Source organism: Equus quagga, chromosome 19 (assembly GCF_021613505.1).
Source record: "Equus quagga isolate Etosha38 chromosome 19, UCLA_HA_Equagga_1.0, whole genome shotgun sequence".
Classification (NCBI taxonomy): Eukaryota; Metazoa; Chordata; class Mammalia; order Perissodactyla; family Equidae; genus Equus; species Equus quagga.
Genome location: NC_060285.1, coordinates 16,118,920 through 16,141,177, shown reverse-complemented (window position 1 = coordinate 16,141,177; position 22,258 = coordinate 16,118,920). Strand labels below are relative to the sequence as shown.

Below are 22,258 nucleotides of genomic sequence, written 5' to 3'. Positions count from 1 at the left end.
GCACACACAAGAAAAGGATATTTCCCAATTTAGATGGAAAGAACTCTAGTACAAAACTTTAACACAAGCTAACAAGCTGACATGCAGCTGAGTTCTGTGCCTAAAGCAAAAGCTATAGTCTAATGGAGGTGTCCTATAAGCAACGGGCACACACACACACCACCCCCTCAACGCCTTCAAGCAAAGAGAAGTAAATTAAATGCAATGTTTTAGCTCCAAGTACAGTTTCTAGGGAAAAACTTTAAAGGTTTCAAATAGAAAAGGAGTTAAGGAGGACACATACATAGTATCCAACAGAGGGCTTCAAAACAATTCCTAGGCTCTGCATGCTGTAACTATGAAACAGATGGAAAAAAATCAAAGACTTAAGTAGATGGAGACATATTCTACGTTCATGGATTGAAAGACAATGTTGTTGTCAATTCTTTCCAAATTGAGCTATAGATTCTGTGCAATTTCAATCAAAACCCCAGAATTTTCATAAATATCCACAGACTAACTGTAAAATTTATATGGAAAGGCAAAGGAACAAGAATAGACAAAACAACTTTGAAAAAGAACAAATCTAGAGGACTCACACTACCTGAATTCAAGACAGTATGCTGTTGTTGAGATAAATGGAACAAAGAGAGAGACCACAAGTAAATTCATACACATATGAGTAAACATACACACACTAACTTTTGACAAAGGTGCAAAAGCAATTCATTGGAGAAAGGATAGCCTTCTCAGAAAATGGTGCTGGAACTACTTGAGATCCATGTGCAACAAAATAAACCTTGACATACACCACACCACACACCTTACACAAAAACCAAAAACCAATCACAGACCGAAATGTGAAAACGTAAAACTATGAAAGGTTTAGGAAAAAACACAAGAGAAATCTTTGTGATTTTGAATTAGGCAGAGTTACTACATACAGCACCAAAACCACAATCTATACAAGAAAAATTAATAAACAGAATATTATCAAAAAACTTTAAAATTGTTCTTTGAAAGACACTGTTAAGAGGATGAAAAGACAAGGTATTGACTGGGAGAAAATATCTGCAGATCATTTATCACATCTGACAACTTCTATCCAGAATATATAAGTAACTTTCAAAACTCAAAAAAATAAACAAGCCTATAAAAAGTGAGCAAAAGAAAACACACTTCACCCAATATAATATAAGTATATACAAAGATGGAAAATAAGTACATAAAAAATACAAATTAAAACCACAAGACACCACCACATATGTATCAGAATGGGGGAGAAAATCTGACAATACCAAATGCTGACAAGGATGAGGAGCAACTTGAACTCTGATACATTGCCAGTGAGAATGCAAAATGGTACAATCACTTTGGGAAATGGCTTGGCAGTTTTTAATAAAGTTAAAAACACATCCTTACCATAAGACCCAGCAATCCCAGTCCTAGATATTTGCCCAAGTAAAATGAGAACCCACGTTCACACCAAAACCTGTCTGTGAACATTTACAGCAGTTGTGTTGGAGGTCCTCAAGGGAACTTCTAGGTTCAGTGATTCATTTGAAGAATTCAGAGGACTCAGGACACACTCATACTTACAGCTAAGATTTATTACAGAGAAAAGATACAAATCAAAATCAGCAAGGGGAAAAGGCACACGGGTCAAGTTAGAAACCTGGTGCAAGCTTCCAAGAGTCCTCTCCCAGCAGGATGCACTTAATCCTTCCAGCAACAAACAGTGACAGCATGTGTGAAGCACTGTCTACCAGGAAAACTCACCTAAGCCTGGGAATATAAGGTTTTATTGTGGGCTGGTCACCCAGTTACCTTAGATTAGCACATACCAAAATTCCATACTTCCAGAAGGAAAGAATATGTTCAGCATAAAGAGTTTAGTCACACAAACCACTCTTATCAGTTAAGAGAATGGTGGGAATACTCTCAAAATCCAGGTTCCAGACAAGAGCTAAGAGAAAACCTTGCAAGCAGGTCTTCCTAAGGACAGCAATCTCAGGTCTGCTATGTTAACTCCTTTATTCTGGACAGTGGCTTTATTTATAATTGCCAAAAACTGGAAATAATCCAAATATTCCTTGAACTGAGGAATGGATAAACTGTAGTACATCCATACAATGGAATAATAGCAATGAAAAGAAATGAACTATTACTATGTACAACAACATGGATGCATATCAAATGTATTATGATAGGTAAAAGCAGCCAAGTTCAAAAGGCAACACAATATGACATTCTGGAAAATGCAAAATAGATGAGTGGTTGCCAAGGAGTTATGAGCGAGGGAGAGTTTGAATACAAAGGGATAGCATGAGGGAATTTTTCTGGAATGACGGAACCATTCTGTATCTTGATTTTAGTGATGCTTATAGTATTCGGGGCATTCATCAAAACACAGAGCTGTATACCAAAAAGAGTGAATTTTACTATATGTTAATTTAAATGTTTTAAAAAGTAAAACACAGTTCCCCACACTAAACATGAATAAGATGAAAAGAAGTAACATGGCAACATTACTGTAAATAAGAGAGAAAATAATTCCACGGCAAGCAAAAAACCAAATAATCCAGTATAGAAGAAAACAGAATACAAGAAAAATCTGCCAAAAAGATCTGTAGCTTCAGAAGAACTTAAAAAGAACATCGAATCAATTAAACAAGTGCTTGAAAACAAAAATGATAAAATAGGAAAATGAAACAAAAAGACTGCAGAGCTAATAAAAATAAAAATAAAAAGGCCACCAACACAGAATAATTAAATTGAAATAGAAAAGGGCAGAACCCACACAATATAACCAGATGACTATGACATGTAGGAATTGTAGGAGATGGCAAGTAGATCACAACAATTTGAGAGAAAAACAACAAAGTGACTGAAACCACAAAAAAGATAGGAAAGACAAAGCCAATCCAACTTAATTAGTTCAAGCAGTGAACACAACAAATGGAACAGAAAAAGTATTCAAAATTATGTTAGAAGAAAACATCCCTGAAATAGAGAATTGAAGCTGTCAACTGTGAATAGGTCATATTTTGCTACTGAAGATTAAAAATTCAAATCAGGTTAAAATACTCAGCTACATACTGTTTATAAGAGACATACAAAAAAATAAAAGGAAAGCTATAGAAGACAATGAAAACAAAGAGAAAGCAGGAATGACAACATTAACATCATATAAAGGCAAAAGCGTTCAAAAAAAGGAAGGGGTAGTCTTATAATAGGGGTCAGTAAACCACTGCCCACGGACAAATTTGACCCATGACCTGCTTTTGAATGGCCCACCAGCTAACAACGGCTTTTACATTTTTACAGAGTCATATAAAAAAAAGAAAAAGAAGAATATAAGACAGAGACTCTATGTGTGGCTCACAAAGGCTGAAATATTTGCTTTCTAGCCCTTTAAATTGCTGACCCTAGGTACAATCTGCCATAATTCATAAATCGCTAATATATAGGAGGCTTTTATATATTCAGGAAACCAGACTTTTATCACATAAACTGACTTTTTTCCCTTAGCATGCTATCTTCGGACTTCAGGGTGATATTGGCATGTACAACTTTTATATGATTATCTAATTGAATTTACCAATCTTTTCTTTTTAGTTTCTGGATTGCAAGTTAGAAAGACATACCCTACCCTCAAAGGTACTTTTAAAAATTCCTCCAACGTTTTCTTTTATAAGTTTTATAGTTTTGTTTTTTACATTTTAAATCACAGAGACACCTGGAATTTACTGTAGCTTTCCTTAGGCCTTTCTAGGAGAAAAGGAGGAGAATCCATACAGCAGGATACTAGATTGCAGACTAATGGGGGGAGGGAGGTGTTGGACAAGTTTAAGGAGGAGGAGGAGAAGCAGGAGTTTGTAATAAGGCTGAAATCTCGCAACTGACTGCATGATAAATAATATCATAAGTCTCCTGCCCCTTCTCACTGGAAAGCTTCAAACTATATTCCATGTTGAGTCCTGAAAGAATGTTCTCAACTGAAGAGTACAGCCTCTCATGGTCTTATGGGTCATGAAGCAGTAACTTTCTAACTATTCCACATCTCTCTCATCCCTTATTTGAGAACAAGAGTTTAGGTGGAGAATAAGATTGAATCACCAATCTCTGTATCCGAATTCAAGTTATCACTGAGTGTTCTCTCTCTTTGTTGCTACTGTAAATAGGATTTTTCTTTCTATACTTTCTAACTGGTTGTTTATATACAGTAGGAAGTCAGCCAACTATGGCCCATGGGTTAATCCAGCCCACTGTCTGCTTTGTAAATAAAGTTTTATTGGAACACAGACATGTTCATTTGTTTATGTATTGTCTATGGCTGCTTTCATGCTACAACAGGAGAGCTGGGTAGCTGTGACAGAGACTCTACGGCCCACAAAGTCTAAACTATTTATCATCTGGCCCTTTCTATGAAAAGTTTGCCAATCTCTGACATATAGGAAAGCTATTGGTAATTTTGTGGGATAAAATTCATATAACATTAATCATTTTAAAGTGTACAATTCAGTGGCATTTAGTTCAATACATAATCTTGCATAATCATTACCTCTCTCTAGTTTCAAAACATTTTCATCATCCCAAATGGAAACACTGTACTCATTAAACAATCATTCTCCATTTCTCCCTTCCCTGGCTACTACCAAATTTACTTTCTGTCTCTATGGATTTACATATTCTGGATTTTGCATATAAACAGAATCATGGAATGTGATCTTTTGTGTGTGGCTTCTTTCACTTGGCATGTTTTGGACATTCATCCATGTTGTAGTGTCTCATTCCTTTTTACGGCTGAGTAATATTCCACTGTGTGGACACACTACATTTTGTTTATCCATTCATTGGTTGACAGACATTTGAGTTGTTACTATCTTTTGGTGAATAACACTACTGTCGACACTGATGTACAAACTTTTGTTTCACTGCCTGTTTTCAAATTCTTAAAGTGGAATTGCTGGGTCGTATGGTAGTTCTATGTTTAACGTTTTGTGGAACTATTAAACTGTTTTCCACAGTGGTTGTACCACTTTACACTCCAACCAGCTATATATAAAGGTTTACATTTCTCCACATCCTCACCAACACTTATTTTCCTTTTAAAAATATTTTTAAAAAATTTTTTATTATATGAGGCCAGCCCCATGGCTGAGTGGTTAAGTTCGTGCACGCCACTGTGGCGGCCCAGGGTTTCGCCAGTTCGAATCCTGGGCATGGACATGGCACTGCTCATCAGGCCATGCTGAGGCGGCATCCCATATGCCACAGCTAGAAGGACCCACAACTGACAATAGACAACTATGTACCAAGGGGCTTTGGAGAGAAAAAGGAAAAAAAAAAATCTAAAAAAAAAAAAATCTTAAAAAAAAAACACCTTTTTTTATCATAGCCATCCTAGTGGGTGTGAAGTGGTATTACACTGGCTTGGCTTTGCATTTCCCTAATGACTAATGATGCTGAATATCTTTTCATGTGCTTGTTAGTCATTGTTTGTATTTTTTAATATATACTTATTTCAAAACTCCTACAAATAAAATAGAAAGACAGCAACATCAATAGAAAAATGGGCAAGACTATAAAAAGGCAATTTACAGAAGAAAAAAACGTCCAAAGCTAATATAACAAGAAATGTTCGAACCTATTAGTAACTGAAAAAGCACAAATTAAAACAATCAGATGTCACTTTACACTTATTAGACTAATAAAATTTAGAAAGCTGGATAACTTTTAAAAGTTGGAACATAAGAACATAGGAACACTCACACACTACTAGTGGGAATATAGACTGCAATACAGAATATAGACAGCAATCTGGCATTTCTTAGTCAAACCAAGTATAGGGCTATCATATGACCCAGCAATTCTATTCATTTGTATATATTTTCCAAAGAAATTCTCACATAGATTCATGTACAAGGATGTTAACTGCAAAATAATTTGTGGTATCAGGAAATTGGAAGTAAGTAGGTAGCTATCACAGGACAGGTAGGAAAATGAGGTAGATGTCCCACAGAATATCATGCAGCTATTAGAAGCTGTCAATTAGAAGTACCAACAGAAGAGGATCTTAAAATTTTAGTGCCTATGGAAAAAACAGAATAAGATATATAACATAACTTTTATGTAAATAAAAAAATAAATACACATAAAACAATACCCATTTTGCAAGAACACAGTTACAAAAAGATAAATATATTAGAATATAAACAATATAGTATATACTATATAATTATTTTATTAAAAATAATATACTATAAACAAATAGGATATTTATTTATGGAGGAAGGTAAATTCAAATAGATATAAAAGAGACTAAAAAAAGAGAAAGCGAATGACCTTATATACACCAATGACAATAAAATGTCTTGAACTAAGGATTAGTTTAACTCTCTGCAAACAAGGTTAAGAAAAATTGTACTCAGCCACATCACTGAATTCTTTTATTGTTAATAACTTTTTCAGTTGATTCTCCTAGATATTTCAGGTGTACAATCATATCACTTGAAAATAGCAACAATTTACCTTCTCTTCCACTTATATGCCTCTTAGACTGTGTTAGTGAGTAGCTCTAGCACAATGACAGTAACGGTGATGATAGCAAGCATTTGTATCTTGTTCTCAATTTTACAGAAATTCTTCTAAAATTTACCCATTAAGCATGATGCCGGCTTTTGAGCTGATTTTTTATATAACCAGATTAAGGAGGCAGCCTTCTATTTCTGGTTTAGCATTAGTTTTTACTAAGAATTGATGTTGAACTTTATGAAAAGTCTTTTCAGCATCTATGAAGATGATCTTATGATTTTTCTTTGATCTATTAATATAAAGACATATTAATATATTTCAAATATTGAATTACTCTTGCATTTTTCCACATGTATGTAAAATATGCTTTTAAAATATGATTCTGTATTCTATTTGATAAATCTGTACATTTTATTCCTAAATAATACTGGACTATAGTTTCCTCTTCTTCTCTTACTATGCTCTGGAACAGTGCTTTTTATGGCACTGAAGTTTTATGTTTCTTAAAAGCTTCATAGAACCTCTATGAAACTATCTAAGCCCAATATTTTCTGTAGAGGTAACTCTGACAATATTCTTTATTCCTTCTGTAAGAACTATACTTTCAAAAGTTCAATAAAATAGAAAAGCATCTGGAAAGCCTAACTGAGAAACAAAAAGAGAGAAAAATACAAATACCTATTAGTAACGTGAGAAAGAGACTATAAAAGCAATTGTGGTGATTATTAAATAGAAGAATATGGTATACAACTTTAGTAACACATATAAAAATATAAGACTAGATTAAATGGTAGACATTTTAGGAAAGTCTGAATTATCAAGTTCAATTATCAAACTGAAAAGAAAACTAGTAAGCACCAATGGAACTGAAAAGTATAACAAAGATGATCTAAGTCAGGAATTATTTCACTGCAACAAACAGAAATCTACTCAAACTAAGTCAAACAACAAAAAGAGAGAGAGAAAGTACTGGAAGAATACTGGAGTATCTCATGGAACCTGTGCTCAGGAAGTACAGTCAAGTCTAAGGATTCTGGAACATTAGCAACCCAGGATACCTGCTCCTTTTTGGAAATGAATGGTCTCGTTTGTTCCTTTCTACACATGTGCCCATGTTTTTCTCTTTAAGATACCCAGCTTTCTATGGCTGCTCAGTGTCAAGGCCCAATATTAACAACCAGAGTCTCTGGACCCCTTTTCCAAACTTCCAAATTGGTGCAGCTTAGGTCAGGTATCGACTCTAGATCCAATAAACTGTCCACAGGGAAAAGAGAAAAAGTAGATTACAGAGTCATGAGCTATTAAAATGAACGCTAATTCATCCTTTCAAGTAAGGCTATTGATGTGGACAGCTTAATGTGTGGACAGCCAGGTACGCTGAGGTATCTACAAAAAGAATCTGCCTCCTCCCAAAAGACTATGGGCGAATTCTAGCAGACCTTTATGGAACACACAATTCCTGTTATTTATAGTACTGTTAGGGAATACAAAAAGGACATAAAGTTACCAATTTATTTTACAAGACTAATAGGATCCCATTATCAAGATCTAACAAAATTAATTCCCAAAGGAACACTCAATGAATTACTCATATTTTTGAATAGAGATGCCAAAGTTTACATATAAATATGCATGTTCATATACATATGCATTCACGTTTTCATATTTTTTAACTATTACCAATGATATACTTCTTAGGAATTATATTTTAGAGGTACTTTCTTCATCTCATTTGAATTATTTATAATTATTACATTTTTTCATCAGAAAAAAATCACATTTTGAAAATTAGCCTAGAAACAGACCACAAAATATTAAAAGATTAGTGTATGGTTAAGATAACATTTCAGTGGGGATATTATTCAATAAATAATGTTGGAATAATTGACCACCATTTTGGGGAAAATGACCATCATTTGGGAAAAAAGAAGTTAGAGCTCAACCTCTGTGTTAATATAAACTCTAGATAGAATAAAGATTTTTATGTATAAATGGAAATACAAATATATTAGAAAAACATATAGATAAGTATTTATATCATCTTTGAGTGGAAAAGGCCCTGTGAAGCTTATTATTAATGATATAAACCATAAAAGTTTGAGTACAAAAAGTTTAACATGTATATTTTTTCAAAAATCACAAAGTCTGCCATTCCTTTTTGCCTTCTCATATGTCTCCCTTTCAGTATTTTCATAATTTTCTCATTTTTAGTTATCACCTCAAAAAGGATTATTTCCAATTATAAACACACATCTAGTCCCAACTTCCCTTCCTAGCTTCAGTCCCTGCTAACCAATTATACCTGGATATTACTTTGTTGTTACCTTAACTTATATACCTTAAGCCAAGCTTATCACCCTAACTCTCAAACTAGTTCCTTCTGACTTTATGTCTCCCTTCCTGGGATCTCAAAACTCAGTTATCACTGAACCCTCCTTTTCTGAAATCTCTCATATATGTCACAAACCTTTTTCAGTATTTCCCTTTCATTCAATCATTCCTTTCTATTCCCATTCTATCACCCAAAATTATAACTCTCATTATAAAAAATAGCAGGCTGTAGCAGCACTAGCCTACGTGCCCTATAACAACCATGTGTCCTTCTGGCCCGCTTCTGAGCAGGACGCTACCTCTGGTATTTGTAACAGTTCAGGGCCTGGCTATCCCGGATGTACATCATACCTTGAAGGAACACAGAGCGCTTCCATGTGAGCTACTGGTTCTTGGAATGCTGGTCATGCAAGGACAGTCCCTCTCGGCAAGAACGGAGCCTCTGTTCCCCCGCCTACTTAAGCAACCCCCTCTCTGCTTGCAGTAGTGGGTGCAGGTGTGCAACGTCGTCCAGCTGGCCACTCCTGGACTCCCTGTCCGTAAGTCCGAATAAACTCCTATGTCTCACAGGCCGTATCTCTGTCTTTTCTCCGTTCTTCCCCCTAACCCATCCTGCACTGCTCATGCAATTGGCCTTGTGGTCAAAGCCCTATTAACAAAGGTATTTTAACCCTAACTTTAGAATCCGACCCCCCACCATATGTGAATACCAATAAAAGCACTGGCCAGCACATTCTCTAGTACCTATACACTACAGCACAGTAATTTAATATCAAGTCATTCTACTGATAGTCTTTTAACTCCTGCTGGCCTTTGACACTTAAACCAGAAAAGCTAAAAAATAGTCCACAAATGTCATTAAGATACTTAGCTTGTTGTTGTTACTGAGGGGAAAGAGCTGGGATAAGATAAAAATGGCAAAAGTACCTAAAATCAATAGAGTACCATTTTTAAAACACCATTTTTCTTCTCTAGGAAACCCTAATATCCAGTTAAAACAAATATGTAATCCAAACCAAATAAAAATGAGAGAATTAATTTTAAAATGTCAAATTCTAAAAACCTGCAGTTATACCTTTTATATTATTAATAATTATTTTTGCTATTATCATCACAGACATTATACAATCTCTCTATATCTTCTGTAAAACACACAGAGACCATACTGACTCATGGCCATGGCTAATTTCTGCTTGAGAAAAGCAGGCTATTGTTTTCTAGTGCATTTGATTCCTGTTCCAATCAGTTAAAGTTCTAGGCAGATCAAGAGTCACTCGTGTTACTGAAGCCTGTTCATGCCAGCTGAACTTCTTACTGCATCACATAAAGTAATTTGATACAAACTGATTGAATGAGTATAAACAAGAAAGCTGTTTTACTGAATACTAAATTGAATACTTTATAAAGGCTTGATAAAAGGTGAATCACCAAAAAAGTTTCTAATTACCTGTGGATAAAATAGTTATAATAGATCAGAAAAAATAATGTACTAAAGGAATTCTGTACTCAAGTTTGCTCACAAGGGTCTTTAAGGTTTTGTAGGGGGGCGTCCTGTGGCTATGAACTAACTCCCTTAGCTTTTGTTTATCTGGGAAAGTTTTTATTTCTCCATCATATCTGAAGGCTATTTTTGCTGGATAGAGTATTCTTGGCTGAAAGTTTTTGTCCTCAAAGATCTGAATATATCATTCCAGTCTCTCCTAGCCTATAAGGTTCCTGCTGAGAAATCTGCTGGAAGCCTGATAGGGGTTCCTTTGTAGGTTATTTTCTTCTGCCTTGCTGCCCTGAGTATTTTTGCTTTAAGGTTTTAATCAACTTTAAGAAAATGACAGGCAATATCAGACTATAGGTGTAATTTATGCATGAAAGCCAACATGAAACTCCATTGACAAAATCAGCAGAACAACACTCATTTAAACATTCAACCCACAAGTACATACTGAACACCTACACTATGCCAGGTGTTGCTCTAGGGGAACAGTTCTCAGACTTTTGGGTCTCAGGACCCTTTATACTCTTAAAAATTACTGAGTAACCCCAACGAGTTTTGTTTTATAGGCAATACCTGTCAATATTTCATGAGAAATTAAAGCTGAACACATTTTAAAACACAAGAATACAGCAGCATTCATTCCATTAGCCATCATAGCAATAATGTCATCCCTTATCATGTAGCTTCTGGAAAAATCAACTGTATACATGTGAGAGAATGACAGTAAGAAAGCCATATAATGTCGTAGTGTTATTATGAAAATAGTTTTAACTTCACAGATATCTTGAAAGTCTCAGGAACCCATAGGCGTCCGTGGACCAACCACTGAGAAGTGCTGCTTTAGAGCTGAGGAACCAGCAATGAATATGAGGAACCAATAATGAATCAATCCCACTCTTGTGTAAGTTGGTGAAGGAGTAAGACAATAAAGAAGTCAATAAATATTTAATTTCAGGTAGCGATAAATGCCATGAAAAATAAAACAGGCCAAGGAGATAGAAAGTGAAAAGTGAGAGGTGTGGGGAAGGAGCAGGGGCAATTACTTTACTTAGGATGGTCAGAAAAGGCCTCTCTGGCGAGGGATATTGAAGGAATGAGCCCTCCTAAGGTTTGAGGGAATAATGTTCTGGGTAGAGAAGCAGAAAATGCAAACACCCTGGAAGCAACTGGAGGATTCTGAGCATAGGAATGACCCGATCTGATGAAGGTTTTTAAAAGAATACTCTGGCTTCCACATGGAACAGACTGGGAAGGCAGGTACAAAAATCGAAGTAGAGAAGTTAGGAGGCTACTGCAGTAGTTCTGCAAGAAATGTTGTTGAGTTGGATGGTATGACAGCAGTGGAAGGGTGAGATTTAATGGATGTGGGAGTTACTTTGAAGGAAAAGCCATAATAATTGCTGAAGGATGAGACATGGGATTGTTAGGAAAAAAAGAAATGAAGGAAAGATGGCTCCTAGGTTTTTGCAGAGCAACAAGGTGAATGCTGCCATTTATTGTGATACAGAGAAACCACGAGAGGTAGGGAAGATGGAGCAAAACCCAGCTTAAGATACTTATTTGGAATCCGAGTAAAAATACTGGATATATGAGTCTGGAACTCAAGACAGGTCAGAGCAAGAGATGCTCAACAGAAAATTATGAGGTATTCAAGCATGTGACTAGATGAGATCATCTAAGGAGTAAATGTGGACAAAGAAGTAAGCAGAACTGAGACTTGGAATTTCACCCTACATCAAAAGTTGTCAAGTTAGCGTACACTTATATGTTATTTTTTATGCTTGCCTTGTTCAACTAACTGCTGGTCCCAATGGTATCCATAAGAGGGCTTTTTTAGTACCTCCTTTTTCATATTAAGACACTGACTCAAGAATCTCCTTCATCAAGAAGTATTGTGGAACTCTTCTCTCAAACCAGTATCTCACTCCCTCCTTCCTTTTGCCCACCTCCACCCAGACACCCATCACCTCTACTCCTAACTTCTCCTTCTCCTCCCCCAGGGTTGCCTCTCCTTTGTACTCCCATGATTATCTTGGCATATTTCCAGAGAGGTCCTATTTAACATTCTATATTTTAATTATTTGTCCTTTAGCGGTGTGAAAGTTTCCTTATGGGCAGGAACCATGACCCTCATCTTTGTATCTCCAATGCCTTGCAAAGGGCCTGGCAGATAACAGGCTCTTAATGAATGTTTCCTGAATGAATAAAATGAAGGGGGAGTGACTTATCCAAGGTCAGTGCCACTGCTACTTAGTAGAAAAGCAAGGACTAGAATCTAGGTTTTAGGATAGCCAGATGTTTTAAACACACTTTAGTTGGTCATTCAAAGAACTCCACATTCAGGCCCCACCTTATCTACTTATTTTATTTTCTGTTTATCATACTGTCTTGACTATAAGTCTCGTGATTCCAGTCTTAACCACAAGTCTGGTGATCTGCCCGAAATTCACTTTCCCCTGCCTATCCAGAACCTATGCATCCAGTTTATGTCTTGCCCCTCACATAAAAACCCTCTTCATCAATTCCTCAATCATCCCCCTCCTCCACCTGCCACACACACAGACTTTCAGTAACACCCTATACATTCTGATTTCTGTCCTTACAACAACACTGAAGCTGCTTCCTCAAAGTTTACCAAAGGCTTTTGTAACAGTTAAAGTATAATTTTCAAAATGGCAAAATCATGACTCACACAAACATGACATGAATATATGGCAGATTTTATTTAACTCATTAATGAAGGAACCAGTAAGATGTTAAAACTGGTTCAAAGAAGAATCTGACTTAGAGAGATTCACAGTACCCACTCTACAAAATTAATTTGCATGGCATGACCAGGAATAATTTGCATTGGAATAGGCAGGAATCATTTGTTTTTTCAGTTTTCTACAGTTTAACTTTTATTCCTTTTACAAAGTTGTAAAACAGTCTAGCCAATCAGGACAAGGGAACATATCCCTAAATCAGAATACTATAAGTCCTGGAGGGTCCTCTAGACAATGCCCAGCATTCCAGATACACAGTAATTTCTTTTGCCTGTTTCCAAGTCTTTGACAATTTCTCCTGCATAACTGTCAAAACTCATCCTAATTTGCCTTCTCTAGCACAATGAAGAAAAAATCTTGCCACCTTTGGTTTCCATGATACAGCAGTCTCCTGGCTCCTCTCTTACCTCTCTGATTGAGTCTCCTCAGTTTCCTTCACCAGCTCCTGTTCACCTTAAATATAGTATTCACCAAGGTTTTGATGGGTCTTATTCTAGCCAATATCATTAGTCATGTTTCATCTATTAATTATATAGGAATTATTCCCATATGCACAGCTCTAATGTCTATAATCCCCAAACTTGAACTTCTATTTTCTCCATTTCCCACATAGATATCTTAGCAGTACCTCAAATTCATCAATGACCTAAACTAAACTCACTCTTTTCCTTATCTGAATATAGTCTATTCCTGTGTTCTCTTAGTTAATGTCTAATTGTCAAAGAGGCACAAAGTATGAGAATCTTACATTCTACCCTCCCTCACTCTGCTCTATGAAACTGCCTTTTCCAGACAGTCACCTAAACTGTCCACTGTCCCTCTACAATCACTCTCTCGCATCACCCTCTTCCTCACAGCCTTTTCCCTAATTCAAGCCTGTATTATCTTTCAACTAAACTGCTGATAAAGCCTCTACCTTACTAGATTGCTCCTTTCCTCTGTCATTCACTCAACTGCCAAAGTTATATTTCCCCAAATAGGGGTCAAAGTTTTTCTGACTCGGTCCCAACTTCTGATCTGACTTCTTACATAATAGGCATCTATTGTTTTAGGGCATCACCTACTTCATTCTACTCATTCTACTTCAGTTACTTCAGTCCAGCTGAGCTGATTCCAGCCATGAGGCACACAACTCCAGCTCAGACAACCAGGGGCTCACAACGATTGGTTCAGAAATTGGCCCAAACAGAGCCACTTTGCCAGAGACTTCTGGGGCAGAGCCATAGGCTTTTTACTGCTGTAACTGCTATTGTTATTGCTATAACTTACCAACAGAGGACAGCCTGTCTGAGAAGCCAACTCAAAATAAGTGAAGTTGCAGATGCAAAGGGAGAAATTTGGTGCTAGAGACATCTTTTGAGCCTTAGCATCAACCGGTGTCTGAAGCCAACTGCCCTTGGACTGTTCAATGACCCTTGTCAAGAAGCACTCTCCTTAAGCATGTTTGAGTCAGGCAACCAGCTGGCGCACGTCCTATCTTTTTATGCACCACATGATTAGGTTATACCAGCCTCCTCACCAGTATCAGAATACTGTGTCTCTCCTCATGTTATTTTCTCAGCCTGGAATTTTCTTCTCTCTGCCTATAATTTCCTTCCCTCCATTCTCTGTTTATTAAGACCCATCTCATACTTCAAGGTTCAGCTCAAATGCCTCAGTAAAGCAATCCTCCGAGGCTGGGAAAAGAGGCAGAGGACCAGATTACACAGAGATTTTAAACCATGCTATCGCCTTTTGAACATTAATCTAAGGGTAAAGCAATGTCACTGAATGATTCTGAAGAGTAAAGGACATGATCAGATTTGCAATTTTAAAAGGTCACTGCAGTGGCTGTGTAGAGCACGCATTAGAGCAGGGGAAGGGGAACAATGATTTGCAAACTACTCACATAACCTAGGCAAGAAGGATGGCGATACGGGCTGAAGGGGAAAGGAGACAGAAAAATGTATTTCTGTGATTATTTTATTTCTGAATAAATCCCTCTCTATACCGTAAACTCCCTGAGAACAGAGAAATTTTCTGTTGACTACCACTTTACCCACAGAAATAAGCAAAGTGATTGGCACACAGTAGGGACTCAAATATTTGTTGAATAAATATATAATTAACAATCTCATCTGTAAATTATCTGAGCAACTGGGCAAATGGTTATATTATTTATGAAGATAGGAAACAAAGGAAAAGTCAGTTTGGGGTTTTTTGTTTTTGAGAGAGAGGTAAGGGAGAAGATGAACTCTGTTTTAAACAAGTTTAGTTTAAGGTAATATAATACATTCAAATTGGCAGGGAATCTCTATATAATGGATATCTATCTGGGGATCAGGAGAGAGATATGGGCTGAAGACACTGATCTGTGAACTCTGGGCACGTAGATGGTAATTGAATTTACAAAGAGAGATGAGATTGCCTAGCAAAGAGGCAAAATGAAAAGAGGGTGGAGACCACAGACCTAAGTGCCATTTAAGGGTTGAACAGAAAAAGAGAAGTCAAGGAAGAACACTAATAGCTCTGGCAGAAAAACAAACAGAGGTGGTCCTCCAACTAAAGCAGAGGGAAGAAGAGAAAGGTGTGGTCAAATGTGTCAAACACAGTAAAAAGTCAAGGAACAGAAAGTTTAAAAGTATCCTTTGGATGGAAACAGTTTTAGTGGAGTAGGTGGAGGTGGAACCAAGACTAGTTTGGGGCGGGTTCAAGGGTGAGTAGAAGATAAAGAAATGAAGTCAGCCAGTATTACACATCTTGTTCATGAAGTCTGGCCATAAAGGAACCGAGAAACATAGTTGCAGGAGAGGAACACAGTCAAGGGTAGGTTCTGTTCCTCTGTTGGTTTTTTGTTTTTACGGAGCTTGGACTTAAGCACGCTTAAATGTTGATTGGAAGCAACCTAAAAAGAGGTTAAAAAAAAGGTATGAGAATAAATAATCAAAAATGAACTTCACAATGTACACATATATCAAAACATCATGTTGTATACCTTAAATACTACAATTTTTATTTGTCAATTATACTTCAATAAAGCTGGAAAAAAGTTTTTAAAATGGGGTATAGATGAAGAGATTGGTTTTGAATAGGGAAAGCATATCTCTTCCACTGAAATCATATAGTCAAAGGAAAGAATGAGGAAACATGTGGGTATATTTATAGATTTGGTTACTGAAAATTAAGAAACTCTACATGTGATAGCATCAACTGTGTAATAAACATATTGAAGTTTAAATATTAAAAATAATCCATTCATTGAGAATTATTTTTCTGAATTAGGAGTTTAAAATACACATAAGCATCTAAATTAAATGAAGTAACTGCCCCACTCCTAAACCCTAGACTTACAAAGAAAATCAAGGAGATTTGTATCAAATGCCTACTTTGTACAAAACACAATGCTAGACATTGTGGAGAATACAAAGAGGACTCTTCCCCTGATACTTACAGCTTGTTTCCTCCCTTCCTTTTGGTCTCTGTTCTCACATTCTGCTTTTTTTCTCTCCATTACACTTACCACCACCTGACATATTATATTTCTGTATTTATATATTTGTTTGTTTCTCTTCCTAGACTAGAAGCTCCTCAAGGACAGGGACTTTTTCTGTCTTATTCACTGTTGTATCCACAGTAACAAAAATAGTGCCTGCCATGACAGGAATGCAAAATAAATTTTTAATTGAATGAAATAGTACCTTCTCTTCAGGAAGAAAAGGTGCAATCTGTTAAATCGAGGAGAAATAAATATTGGAGGACTACATCAATTTTACAAATGAAAGAAGTAAATACTAAGGGTGATGTGAAAAACAAAATCAAAAAATGGTATAAGATTCACAAGACTATTAATCACCCCAGGCAAGGTGATAAAGAAAGGTATTATGGAAAAGATGGCATTTGGACTGGGCCTTACAGGGGTAAGCAGATTGTTTTCTTTTAATTTGTGTGCAGTTCTATGGTTTTTAGTCTATTCACAGAGTTGTACAACCATCCCCTTCTAGAATATTTTCCTCATCTCAAAAAGAAACCCCATGCCCCTTAGCTACCACCTCCCAACTCCTCTAATCTCCTCAGCTCTTAGAAACCATTAATATACTTATGTCTCTACATATTTGCCCACTTGGGACATTTCATATAAATACAATCAAATAATATGTGGGGTTTTGTGACTGGCTTCTTCATTTACCATAATGTTTTCAAGGTTCATCCATGTTGTAGCATGTACCAGTACTTCATTCCTTTCTATGATTGAATAATATTCCATTGTATGGATATACCATGTTTTGTTTAGACATTAATCAGTGGAGGAACATTGGGTTGTTTTCACCTTTTGGCTATTATGAATAATAATAATTCTATGAACATTCACATATAAGTTTTTGCATGGTATTATTCTAATAAGAAATAAGTGAAGGAAAGAATTGAAATATTTTAAATCATTCAATCCCAAAGATGACAAATTCAAGATAAAGTTTTAACTGGTCTGAGATCAAATAAGGCAAAATGAGTTTTCATTAAGCTTAATTTATTCAAGTCAAAGGACTGTCCTTTATTTTGCATCAATGTCCTTGAAAAGTTTTTTTCCAAAACATTAAAGCATCCTTTTAAAATGAAATCATGGCAATATCAAAAGGTGGTTTTGTTAATTTACTTACGAAAAATAAATTTTTAAAAATTTGCTTTTCTATTAAATCCCAAAATCTAGGAAATGGTGTTGATTGAAGGAAGTGGCGTGAAGGAAAGAAGATAGAAACCCTACAAGACAGCCTGAATGCTAAGCTAAAGAATTTGCACATTATCCTATGGTCAATAAGGAAGTTAACAAAGTTGTTTAAGTGTAAAATTATTGACTCCTGGATGTCCATTTCATTCAACAAACAGTAACTGAGCTACCACTACATGAAAAGCACTGACTCTGGTGCTAGGAGAACAGACTAAAACTCTGATCCTGCCTTTTTATAACTTAGTCTTCAGTGGAAGAAAACAGTCTGTCTCTACTCATTATTTACATCTTTATCCATCTTTTAAAAAGAGCAATATTTAGTAGTTTAAAAAAATCCTTAAAAAAAAGAAAATATGGAACTATTCCTATTGTGCTTACCAGTTTTATTTCACTCATCATTTGACAATGTGAGTTGCTAGGTGTACAAAGTGAAGCAACATATAACCCCTATCCTAAAGAAGCTTACAGTCTAGACTTTATCAACTGCTCGAGAAGAAACCGACTGCAGACGCTGAATTAGATATTATTTACCTAGGACTTCCAATTGAATAGCAAATAGCAAACAAGCACTACTACTCCTCACATTTTAAGCATTCTATGTTTGTTAACTAATTTAATCCCCCTAATAATCTTATGAAAAGGGAATTATCATATTATTGTAAGATATTAATACATTAAAATATATTACATTTACCATCTTCTTCCAGAAACGTTAATGACACTAGCTCTGCTAATGAAAGTGTTTTATATATAGTTGCTGTATCATTCCCATCAGCATACAAACATACTGTAATTTCTCCCATCTTAAAAAAAATCCTGTCTTGACTTCACATCCCACTCCAGGAACCCCACCATTTCTCTGATCCCCTTACAGCAAAACTCCCTAAAAGAGCTGTCTGTATGAGCTGTCTCCCAACTCCTCTCCTCTCAGACTCTCTTGAGCCATGCCAAAAAGACTTTTGCTTCTGACACTACTGAAACCACTCTAGTCAAGATTACAAATGACCTCAAAATGCTAAGTATAATTTTCAACTTTCAGGCCTCATCTCACTTCACCCATTTGTAGCACTTGATGTAGGTAATACACTCTCTTTGAAATACTTTCTTTACTTGGCTTCTGAGACACCATACTCTTCTGGGTTTCCTTCTTACTTTAGTCGATGTTTCCTCTCACTCTCCTCTGCTGGTTCTTCCACAGCGCCACAATTCCCACACACCAGAGTATTCAAGGCTCAGTCCCTGGACCTTCTCTCCTTTCTGTCTACACTCACGTTCTTAATATTCTCACACAGTCTCATGGCTCTGCTAGAATGCAGCTTCAATAGGGTAGGAATTTTTCAGCAAGTTTGTTTATGCTGAATGCCCCACACCTAAAACAGTGCCTGGCATGTAGCAGGTGTGAGACAAACACTTGCTCAAGGAGTGGATGGATGAATAAATGGCTTTAAATATTATCTATAAACTGATGATTCTCCAATTTATACCTCCTGCCTGGATCTCTGTCCTCAACTCCAGATATAGCCATTTGCTATCTCCACCAGGATGTGTGACTAACACGTCAAACTCAACCAAGTTCAAAAGCGAGTTCCAATCACCCTCCCAATGGCTTCTCTGACTGACTTCACTTCCTTAACAAAGAGCAGCTCTATTCTTCTACTTCTTGAAGCCAAAAATTTTTGAAGTCGTTCCTAATGCCTTCTCTCACACCACATATCCAATCTGCCAACAAACACTGTGGATTCCGCCTTGAAAATATACTCAGTATTTGACCACTTCTCACCAAGTCCACCACGATCACTATGGTCCAAGCCATTACCGTCTCTCATCGGGATGAATGCGACAGCCTCCTAACTAGTCTTCCAGCTTCTCGTCAGCCTCCAGCCGTCAATTCAGTCTGTTCTCAGAACCACAGCCAGAGAAGTCTTCATCAAACTCAAGTCAGATCACGTCATTTCTCTGCTCAAATCCTACAGTTACTCCCACTTTGAGTAAAAGCCCAAATCTTGACAACTGCTTATAAAGTTCTACTCGTTCTGGCCCCATTTAATCTCTGACCTCATCTACTACTTCTCCTCTCACTTATTCTGCTCCAGTCACACTGGCTTCTTCTGCTGTTTCTTCCAAAGGTTAAGCACATTTCCTCCTCAGGACCTTTTCCCTAACTGTTCTCTCTGCCTAGAATGCTTTTCCCCTGGATACCTGCAGCCCATTACCTGCTTCATCACCTTGTTCAAGGCCACCTTCTCTGAGTTTTTTTCTGATCACCATATTCAAAATTGCAACTTTAATCCCACCCCCTCGTATTCTCTGCTCTATATTGCTCCACAGCATTTATCACTACCAAATACTATATATTTTACTTTCTGGGACGTGTTCGAAAAGGACAAGAATTTTTGTCTTCATTCACTGCTATAAAGTAGCATTTAAAGCAGTGCCTGGTATACAGTAGGTGATCAATAATCTATCTGTTGAATGACTGCTTTCATTTCCCCAGAGGGCCTAACAATCATCTCGCCTGCTACTTCAGGAAAAGATCATCAAGCTTCTCTAAGATTTCTTCCAGGGCTCTGATCCCTAGAAGGATTAGACTTTGCCTAGAAAGAAAAACTGTGCTTTGTCTAAACAACCACAAGGAGGAGTTGAGAGAAAGAGAAATTAGATAATGCTGTTTCTCTTGCTTTTCCTACGGCAACCTCAAGGTGGAAGAAATCTGGATTTGGAGGCGACTGTACTGAATGAATGATTTTCCCCCTACGATGAGTTACCTAGACACACACAAACGTAAACATTAAAAACCGCAATCCTTTCGAATGCCACAAAGAGGCCAAGGAAATCATTCCACCGGCCACTGAGCACTGAGAGGGAGCTTCTTTCACTCCACCACTAAGAATTTTCCATAAATCCAGGGGAAGAGTTCCCATTAGCGCAGAGACACGTAACTCACACACGAAGGCCAAGGTGTTCCAGGTTGCCAGCACTCTCGGGCCAGAGAACTAGTAAGTCTATTCTATTTAATACTTCAAGCACGCACATTCTTACAAAAGCATAAGCAAGGAGGTCCCAGGTCTAAAGTCTCCGATTTGGCCGATCGCATGTACAGTCCTGATTCACTAAACACCAAAATCTATTTCCCACGACTTCTGACTCACCGCCACCTGTTGATGCCCACGTTGGAGGAGCCCGCGAACCAGGGGTCGAGGATGTAGACGCAGCGGATGGTGTCGGCGCCCTGAATGCACTCCTTCAGGGCGGGGTTGTCGTGGAGCCGGAGCCCCTTTCGGAACCAGTGCACGGCGTTCACCCCCATCCCGGGGGCGCGGCGGGCGCGGGGCCCCGCCGAGTTCCTCCAGCAGAGATTCAAGGGAGGAGGCTCCGGCTCATAACCGACACCTCCGCTTCCAGGAGAATCGCCGCAGCCGGGGAGCGAGGGAAGGGCGGCAGAGCCGGGCAAGGAAAAAATGAGTCCGACGAGGGGACCCGAGAGGGAGAGGGCGCTGGAGGCGCAGCTGGGAGATGAATGGAGGCTGCCCAGTCGACGGAGTCCGGGTGTGACGCCCTTTAGGAGCCGGCGCCCGCCGCAGCCGCCCGGACCCGACGCATAACTTCGAGGGCCTCGGACCCCCGGGGGCTGAGCAAGTTCCAGGGACCCGAGCCGCCACGACGGCCTGAGCCGGCACCGGCAGCCCCTGGAGGTTCGTCACGGAAGCCTCGTCCCACCGAAGCGGCCCTGGAGGAGAGAACGGCCCGCCCGAGGCGAGCCACCGAGAGGGACGAGAGAGGGTCGAGCAGCTGTGGCCCCGCTGCCTCTCGGCCCCGCAAAGAGGAGGAAGCACGGAGCGCGAAGGCGGGGGTCGAGGCCGCTGGACGGTTGCCGGCCGGTGACCGGTCCCGAGGCTGCCCGGGTGACTCCGCCGCCACCGCCGCGTCAGCGGTCCCGGCCCCGCCCCCGGCTCCTCATTGGAGGGCGCGCTCCCCACGTGACCCCCGGCACCTCACGTTTCTGAAATGTGTTTACTACAGTGGCTCTGACTGGGGACTCTGCTCGCGATTCACTCGCTTCCCGGGGGCGGCCGCCGCTTGACCTCAGAAACGTCGACCCTCGCCCGAACGCTGGGCTCTCAGCCTCTGGCCCTCCACTCGGCCGACTGGTCGCGGTGGTTTGGGAGCCCCCGCGGTGACCACAGGCCCCATGCGAGGGAAGGCTTAGCTCCGCCCCTGGGGGCCGCGAGCGCCCACCATTGGCTGAGGCCCGCTGAGACCCGGATGAGCACGGGGATGCGGGGAGCTCGCGGGCACGCGCTTGGCTCGGGAGGGCGCGCGTGCGCTCTCGCCGAGTTCCAGAGGGAAGGAGGGCGGGGCCGGCGGGCGGGAGTGCGCTCCGGGATTTCTCCTGCGGGGTTCCGGGAAGGCCTGGAGACAACCTGGAGTGCTCCAAGAGTTGGCGGGGGAGCT

General features: G+C 38.8%; 1 protein-coding gene across 1 annotated transcript in view; it reads right to left on the bottom strand.

Moving 5' to 3' along the window:
* CRY1 (cryptochrome circadian regulator 1) overlaps positions 1–21,930 on the bottom strand; it is a 93,573-nt gene extending 71,643 nt beyond the window's left edge. Inside the window, exon 1 of the mRNA XM_046646592.1 lies at positions 20,956–21,930. Coding sequence (XP_046502548.1) covers positions 20,956–21,113 — 158 coding nt within the window. The 5' untranslated portion in view covers positions 21,114–21,930. The remainder of the gene's footprint in view (positions 1–20,955) is intronic.
* Between the last annotated feature and the right edge of the window lie 328 nt (positions 21,931–22,258).